Raw genomic sequence first — 9,297 nt, 5'->3', positions numbered from 1 at the left:
AACCACACACCACATACCACACCAAAAACGAACCGTGGTCAACTTGGGATTTTGGCAGCCGGGGCCTTCATAACCCATACACTCCCAGACGGATGATCCACCTTGAAAAGCCAATACATTTCTAACACTAGGTGCAAATGTGACAAATGCCTCCTGCCCCAGAGACCTGGAAACAAGACCATGCGGCACAAGAGGCGTCACCGCGGCCAAAGGCCCCAGGCCGCCAGCTTGTGAGACTCCAGACCGCGCGCACCGCGACCCGGGGACCCGGTGACCGAAGCCGCTCCTCAAGCGACGATGACGTCACCGCCCGCGCGAGCGTCGCGAGACTTCCTTTTCCGGCCCCCAGCTCCTGCCTCCCACGCGCCGGCGTCCGCTGCCAGGGAGCGGCGAGGATGGCGAGCCGCGGAGCCCGGGCGGTGACGAGAGCAGCGGCTCCGCCATTGGGCGAGGAGGCCTGAGGGACAGGCCGGCTTGGTGCACAAGGAGAGACCGAAGCGGGTGGCCTCAAGAGAGCGAAGGCCATGGAGGCCAACCTGCCGAAGCGGAAGGAGCCCAGCAAGTCTCTCCGCATCAAAGTCATCTCCATGGGCAACGCCGAAGTGGGGAAAGTGAGTAGAGCGCGCCGGGAGGGGCGGGGCCTCCGCGCGGCGGGGCGGCGAGCCCATTGGCTGACAGGGCGGCCACTCAAGCGCGGTGGCCGGCCTCTTCCCCGCCCCCGAGCTGGCAGGCGCTCCTGGAGGCGCTGCAGCCTGGCGCGGAGCACCGGCCTGACCTTTCTGACCTTTGGGTTGCCCACCACTCCTCCACCGAGGTGCTGCTCCCTAAACGGGGCCGGGGGTGGCCTGCAACCACGAATGCACCCAACAAGAGTAAGGAGGCCTAGGTCCTTAGTTCGGATAGTCTGCTCAGATCCCAGGTCTGCGTTCTTTCTGGATGACCCTGTCCGGACTGGAGAGGGGAATAGGTGTGCTTGGGCGCCCACGCAGCTTCAGTGGGGCGCGTGTGAGGACTCGGAAAATGTTGCTGGGCAGCCCGGAATGCCCCTTCCCTTCGCGGGAGCATAACGGAAGCCGCCGTGTTTCACAGGGGAGGTGGCAGCGTGGCCCGGACCCCGGGATTGTTTTGTGTATTTATTCATTCATTCATTTAAAAAGTGTCACCACATCCATTTTCTCAAAGCAGGCTCAGTTCTGCCACCCCTCTCTTTGCTCCTTTCGTGGGTGTCAGCCCTGAGCGTGGGGACTCGGGCCTTTTCCCAGTGCATTCCAAGCTGTCTCCTGGGTGGGTGGAAGGTGTTAGCCAAAAGCTGCCCAAGGTCATCGAATCAGCGACAGAACTGGAACTGGAACCGTCATTCTCTTCCTGGGATGCTCATTGCCACGATTGAATGTGAGAATTAACCCTGACTCGGGTCTGAAGTGGAGAGCTGTGAAGTAGAGTTTTTAGGCCAGTGTCCTGCACTCAGGACATCTCAGGAAATGTTAATTAGTATTTTTTTTTTCCTATTTGGCACTATTTTGCACTATTTATGTGTCTTTGTATGGAAGACATTAACAGACATTCACTGAATGTCGATACTTATTGAATTTCAATTATGTGCCAGGTATTAAAAAAGAAAAAAAAAATAGGCTTTAGATTATGTACTGGGGCTGGGGATTTAGCTCAGTGGCACAGCGCCTGTCTGGCAAGTGCAAGGTGAGTTCGATTCCCGGTACCGGAGAAAAACCAAAAACCAAAAAAGAAAAAAAAAAAAAGAAAAAGAAACGCTAGATTATGTATTAACCTGGATGAGTGATCATGTATCACTTTTGTGATTTTACTTTACCTAATGGTACAAGAACAACAATACCCTAAAATGTCACATATTTATTTAACATTGTTCTAGGTTTATTAGCCAATGCAATTTAAGAAGAGAAAGAAAATATTTATAGTAACAACCAAAATAAAGTGCCTCAGTTTAAATTGAAGGAAAAATAAACCATTTAAAGAAAAATTTCGAACTCCAAAAGGGACATACAGTGACAGTATTTAGGCAAATGGAAAGCTAAATTTTCCCCCTTGATATGAGCCCATAATATGCACAGATAAGTTATTTAAAATAATCTACAAATGTTATTTACTTCCAGTTAAAACACCGGTAAGATTTCTTTTTTCAGAACATAAGAAAAAAATCACTTAAATCCTTATGAAAAGCTGGGTGTGGTGGCACATGCCTCTAGTCCCAGCATGCAGGAGGCTGAGGCAGGAGGATCACAGGAGTTCCAGGCTACCCTAATATAATGAGTTCAAAACTAGCATGAACTAAATAGTGAGTCTCTGTCTCAAAACCTCCTTGACCCGTACCCACTCAGTCCTAATGAAAAGTTAAAGATGAGAATAACCAAGAAAATTGTGAAAAGAGAAATGAGACTAACTCTACCAGGTATTTAAAAATAAAGTTACCAGACTTTCCTTGTTGGTTCTGGAAAGAAAATATGTAAGGGAACAGAATAGAGTCTGGAAATAAATTTGAAAGATAAAGAAATTCAGTGTACAATAAGCATAGTAAAATCATGGGAAAATAGAGACCATTTAATGACTGCTGGTGGAACAGCTCTCTTATTTGGGACAGGGTGGATTCCTATTGCATTTCTTTCTCAAAAAATAAATTCTAAATGAGTAAAAGATTTATTATTACTAGTAGTATTTTGTGGTGCTGGGGATTGAACCCAGCTCCTCTTCCCTCTTTCTTGACTTTTAATTTTGAGACATGGTCTCCCTAAGATGCTGTGTTTCCCAGGCAAGGCTGAAACTTGTCCTCTTGCCTTAGCCTCCCCAAGTGCTGGGATTACAGGCATGTGTTACCATGCCCAATGTAAGTATAACTTTTTAAAAATTTATTTTACCTTAGGTATAAGAGTAGCTCATACCTACTTTTTTATTTTTTTTTGTCTTTTTGAGACGGGGTCTCACTGTACAGTTCAGGCTGGCCTTGAGCTCACTTTGTAGCCCAGGCTGGTCTCAAACTCGCAATGATCCTCCTGCCTCAGGCTTCTGAGTGCTGGGATTATAGGCATGTGCCACCATGCCTGGCTCATACCTACTTTATTTATTTTTTTCATACCTCTAAAGAGAAAGATATAAACAATTTTAAAGTTAAAAATTTAAAAATGCCTTACTACCTGGGCATGGGGGCACACACTTGTAATCTCAGCACTTGGGGAGGCTGAGGCAGGAGCATCACCATGTTCAAGCCCAGACTGCGCTACATACGAGATCCTGTCTCAAAGCCCTGCCCCCTCAAAAAAGAAATGCCTTACTTGGTAAATAATCTCTGGGCCAAAGGTCGTATCAAAACGAATGAGAGTAACTAGAAAGCAATGAAAAAAGAGACTCCAAAGCAAAGCCTTCAGGACAGAATGGAAGTTGTAGTCGAAACCACGCCAACACCGTTGCAGTCTTAACTCAATTTTAAAGAAGACAAATAATGACTGGAGGAAAGTAATGGTTATACAACTCTGTGATTATCCTAAAAACCAGTAGTGTGTACTTTAAAGTGTAAATTTGCGGGGGGGGGGTTCCGGTACCAGGAATTGAACTCACGACCTCGCGCTTGCCAGGCAGGCACTGTGCCACTGAGCTAAATCCCCAGCCCTAAAGTGTAAATTTTGTATGTGAATCAGTTTGCAGCTAAAAAAAAACTAAAGGAGCTTAAGAGTTTCTTAGAAAAACACAAAATTAACTAAAAGATACATAATTCTTTGGAAAGATTATGAAAATGAAGAGAACCTAATATCTATTTAAGAAAAATAGAGAAAGCAAAACAAATCAAGAGATTATAAGACTAATACTGAGAAGGAGATGTAGTCACATATTAGAAGAGATGAAAGGAATGATTAGAGAATACCATTTACAATTGTATGTGAAAAATTGATAAGGAATAAACATATAACAGTAGAAAAATTAGCAGGGAGTATATTGGACAAATAATACATAGAAGAGCAAGTCTAAGTATTGATAAGTAAGTGAAAGGTTATACAACTTTATATGTAGTTGGTAAAGTACAAGTTAAAGTAACAATGAAATTCCTTCTCACCAACCAGATTGGCAGTCATTAAAAGAATGATCACACCTGTGTGGCTCAGCTATGAAGAAGATGGTTGTCTGCATACTACTGTTAGAATACTTTTGGAAAGCAATTGACAATCGCAACTAAAATAAAAGATGTGTCGACATGGTGGCACATGCCTGTAATCTTAGCACATAGAGGCTAAACTGTATACCAAGACCTGGTCTCAAAAATAAATGAATGAATTAATGAATGAGTGATGTGTTCAATCCAGCAATTTTACTGCTGGATTTTGAAAGGCTACACACAAGGGTATTTCTTGTGTGTAGGTAAAAAAAAAACTGGAAACAAAGTGAGTTCTCTTTAATAGAGGCAATAGGTACTTGCATGTCATGAATTATTATACAGTCATGGAAAAAGTGAGAACTGTGTCAATTAACTTGGAGAGATCATTATAATCTATTCTTCAGAGAGAAAGACAAACTGCATAGTATTGTACAATAATGTATGATGTGGGAACATTTGATTATAATGAGAAACCTAAGGAAATCATTTGTGTATTTATTGTTTTCTGGCTTTTGTTGTTGTTGTTATTTTTTATTATTTATTTATTTATTTATTTATTTTTGTCTTTCTGAGGCAGGGTCTCACTGTGTAGTTGAGGGTGGCCTTGAACTCACTTATATAGCCCAGGCTAGCCTCGAACTCCCAACGATCCTCCTGCCTCAGCCTCTCAAGTACTGGGATTACAGGCATGCACCACCACACCCAGCTATTTTTTATTTTTTTGAGGCAAATGTCACTGTGTAGCCCAGGCTGGCTTTGAACTTGCAGCAATCCTCTTGCCTCATCCTTTCAAGTACTGGAATTACTAGTGTGCACCACCATGCCCAGCAGAAAGCATTTATTATAATTCAAAATCTAGAGGCAGGGCAAGCTTCAGACAGTTGGTTGATACAAAGACTTGGTATCCTGAGGGACCCAGTCTGTTCTCTTGATTCCCTAGGGCAACACCATTGTTGACTTTATCCGAAGGCTGATTCCCAGCAGGCAAGGGATGACACCCAGCAGCACCTGGGCCAGTCGGCTCATTCTAGGGGAACAGTAACTTTACTTCCCAGAAGCCCTGAGTAAACCACGGTTTTAAGACCAAAAACTCAAGCTTCTGCTGTACATTTTGACTTTTATTCAGGCAGAATTTGGGCTGTTTTAAAAAATAACACTAAATAGGTTGAATAAAGCTGTAACCACTTTTGCTTATTTTTCTTTCTGAGTATATTATCTCAGAATTAACATGGTATGGAAGAAGGGACACAAGGTCATTGGTAAATGAATACATTAGGAAACCTCAGATCCTAGAAGACATGCAGAACTGGCCTGGGGCTGTGGGGCAAGCTGACTGCCAAGTGGGAAGCCGGACTGGGTATGATCGAGACTACAAAGAAATCTTATTTCCCCCATAGAGAGAGAAGTCAGCCCTTAGCAATCTCTTATCTTCCCAAAGGATTAAAAAAGATTTTAAATGAAAAAGCTTTATTGAGGTATAGTTGACATACAGCTCGCTTAAAGTGTATAATTCACTGGCATTTAGTACATCACAGAGTTGTACAACCATTACCACAATCATTAGTGTAACATACTCAACAGGCCTTAAAAAAATATCTCCATTTCACCAGCATGCCTGGAATCCTAGCTGCTTAGGAGGCTGAAACAGGAGGATTGGGAGTTTGAGGTCAGACTGGGCAATTGAGTGAGGCCCTGTCTCAAAATAAAAATAAGATAGAAAGGGCTCAGGATGGAGCTCAGCAGTGGCCAGTTTCTATCACCAAGATAATACAAAAACAAAATCTAAGCCTAAAAACCGTACGGCAATTAATAGTCTCTCCTGGTTACCTCTTAACCCCTAGTCAGGGCAGCCACTGCTCTACTCCCTGTCTCTGTGGATTTGCCTGTTCTGGACATGCCCTTTTATGAGATCATGCCACGTGGGCCTTTGTGGCAGACTTCTTTCACTTGGCATAACATTGGCCACGTTCTTTTGTGCGTAGCATATGCCATTACCTTCTTTCTTCGTAGTGCAGAAAAATGTTCCATTGTGTGAATAGAACCCATTTCATCCATTTGGGTTGTTTTCACTTTTTGACTACATCAAATAGTGATAATGTAAGTGATTTGATTTTTGTTTTTGAGACAGAGTCTTGCTATGTAGTTCAGGCTGGCCTTGACCTCATGGCAATCCTTCTGCCTCAGCCTCCTGAGTGCTGGGATTACAAACGTGAGCCACCACACCCTGCATGGATAACGATTATGTAAATACTAAAATTTATATTGCAAGTTTCTGGCTGTGGGATATAGCTCAGTAGTAAGGCACTTTTAACTAGATTCCATCCCCATCATTGCAAAAAAAAAAAAAAAAAAAGTGTATTACCAGTTTTTATTTTTAAAAGTGCCACTTAGTACATGGCAAAGTAAAATGTTAGATTCCCATTATATTATCTCATAGCATCAATAATTGGGTGGCATTTACCACAACTGTAGTCTAAAGCCTTCCTTGCTCGAGAAGTTTTAGTACTGGCCTCCTTTTCCAGTACGTGGCCAGCTGCTTAGAGGCAGAGGCTCGGCCTTCTGACCCCAGTGCCTGGGATGGTGTCTGGCATGGGACACACTCGCTGTCTGTCTAATGAGTGCATATCTGCTTTTTTGTGTAGGTGAAGAAAAAGATGAGTTCATTTTTAACCAGCAACTCAGATCACCATCTCTGTACTACTAGCTTGTCTTCTTTTATGTTCTGTTTTGCTCATTTCTACCCTACTCTTGCTTCTACCATTTGTGTTCTGTCAGTGTTCATTATCAACATCCTGTATTTGGGAGACTTATTTAAATAAAACAGTTTGCCTGAGTAGTTAATACTCAGGATAGTTTTGTGTTCCTTTAATTTTAACTATGTCTCTTTGTGTTATAGGAAACAGTTAATACTGTTTTTGAAATGTTTATCTTTACAAACAGCAGACTAGAGTTAAAGGTTTTCCTGGTCTCTTGATCTCATGAATAATTTTTTAGAGGCTATATTTATTTTTTCAGGATATTGTGAAAGAAAACATTTAAGAAGTACTTTTAAGCCACAAAGTGTTTCTAAAAATGTAACCACTGCGTAGGGATATAGTTCAGTGGTAGAGCACCTACCTCACATGTGTGAGGTCCTGGGTTCGATCCCTAGCACCACACACACAAAAAGTGGCCCCTTGACAGTGGTCACTCTAAAGAAGTCTGGCATATCTGTAATCCCAGCCATTTGGGAGGCTGAGGTAGGAGGATTACAAGTTCGAGGCCAGCATGGGCAACTTAGTGAGACCCTGTCACAAAATAAAACAACTTTTAAAAAGGGCTGGTGATGTAGCTCTTTTCCCTTCAGTTCACAATGAGCATATTAAATACTTTTAACGTGAACTATCTTGTCTATTTAGATTGAGGCCTAGGAAAGAATTTGAGTAGAATAAACTCCATTACCAGCACTTCAAGTAAATTATGTTTTATGAGTCTAAGAACTGTTGTTAACACTTGAGTCATTTACAATGGTTTTTCATTACTATTCACGATCAGAAATTATGCAAGCTTTCCTAACACAATTGATGCTTGCTTTTTATATTCATTCAGTGACTATTAAATTTACTATATGAAAGGCACTGAGCTGGTTGCTGAAAGGTAGAAGTTTATTGTCTAGCTGAAGAGATAAGGTAAATATATACATGTGGAAAAAAAATAACAATAAAAGGCAGTGTGTGACCGATGGCAGATAGTGTGTGTGTGTGTGTTTGTGTAACATATACACACACATGTAAAAGCTAGAGGGGCTCAGACACATGGTATACATACACAGAGAGTCCAGCTGCAGGCAAGATCAGGTGCACCTGGATGCCCAGAGTTTGATCTGCCTGAAAGGATAGGGAAGATGTAGAAAAAAGAGGGAAAGCTCATTCCAGAGGGGGCCGGGGTGGGGAGACGGAGAGAGCGGTGAAGAGTTTGCTCTGCTTGAGTGGGAGCAGATGACGAGCATCTAACCCAGGTGTTATCCATAGACACTGGAATGCAAGGAAGATGTAACACCCATTAAAAAGGTTGAGAAGAATCGGAAGGTTAGCCCAGAATCAGATGCGACTTTAATATTTTGGTCCTGTGACTGGGGAGATGGTGGTATTAACAGAATTTGTATGTCAGCAGGATGAGCTGTTTTCATGTGTGTGTAGTTCACTTCAGGACATGGTGAATCTGGGGTGGCAGCAGGACACCTAAGTGGAAACGAGTGAACTAGATATTAGGAGCTGTTGATTCTGGTCTTCGGAGGGAACTCAAGGCTAAACATAGATTTTTGGTGGTGTGTTGGAAGCATAAGAATAGAAAAGAATCTTCAAAAGAAAAGCACGTAGGGAAAAAAAATGAAAAGAAAAGCACATAAGAATTGAGAACAAAACTGGACACATTTGTAGTATCAAGGAAAGACCGTACAAATTTTTCTTTTAAATCTTTACTTTGTTTTATTTATTTATAGTTTTGGCTTTTGAAAACACTTTTTCGTAGTGGTGATCAAAGAAAGCATTATTAAGAAATGTGCATATTTTGTGTATCTTCCCACTGTGCATTTACTAAGTGCATGTGTTTTTATCTTTTTAGAGCTGTATTATAAAGCGCTACTGTGAAAAAAGATTTGTGTCCAAATACCTTGCAACAATTGGAATTGACTATGGAGTCACAAAGTGAGTATATTGGCTCCCTGGGCTTCTAAACTGAACAGAAATTCAGAACTCCTAAAATGATCAGTATTTGCCTCTGTGCACTTGTACAGGTCATCTTGAAATAGAAACTTTGAAGTTAAGTTGAGAAAGGGAGAGGAGGGCTTCACAGTATGTGGTGACGGGCCCTCCTGCACCGTCTGGGGGGGCTATGCTGGCTCATTCCGCAGGCTGTGTTAGAGGAGGACCCGCACTGAGGAGATCGGGGCACACTGCACTGGCAGAGGCAGCTTTTCAGGAAACATGTTCTGTACGAGCAGGCCCTACACTCAGGTGTGTTTTTATATTGTTTTTGAAAGATTCTAACCACTCTAAATACCAAATGGAAGTTTTTCTATCAGAGAACAACCCTTACTGGTTTATAATCTTTATAGCATATTGGAATCCAGTAAAAATCATCTGGGAACAGTAAAGTTTGAGTGCAAGTGGGGATGTGGAAGTAAATCAAGAGGGGATTGA

General features: G+C 42.3%; 1 protein-coding gene across 1 annotated transcript in view; it reads left to right on the top strand.

The window, feature by feature from the left end:
* The first annotated feature begins 357 nt into the window (after window positions 1-357).
* Window positions 358-9,297, top strand: part of Dnajc27 (DnaJ (Hsp40) homolog, subfamily C, member 27) — a 31,996-nt gene continuing 23,056 nt past the window's right edge. Inside the window, exons 1-2 of the mRNA XM_013522664.1 lie at window positions 358-611; window positions 8,720-8,802. Coding sequence (XP_013378118.1) covers window positions 525-611; window positions 8,720-8,802 — 170 coding nt within the window. The 5' untranslated portion in view covers window positions 358-524. The remainder of the gene's footprint in view (window positions 612-8,719; window positions 8,803-9,297) is intronic.

The sequence above is a fragment of the Chinchilla lanigera genome, unplaced genomic scaffold (genome assembly GCF_000276665.1).
Source record: "Chinchilla lanigera isolate Chin_1 unplaced genomic scaffold, ChiLan1.0 scaffold00068, whole genome shotgun sequence".
In the NCBI taxonomy this organism is placed as follows: Eukaryota; Metazoa; Chordata; class Mammalia; order Rodentia; family Chinchillidae; genus Chinchilla; species Chinchilla lanigera.
This window is presented reverse-complemented; position numbering and strand designations above follow the sequence as displayed.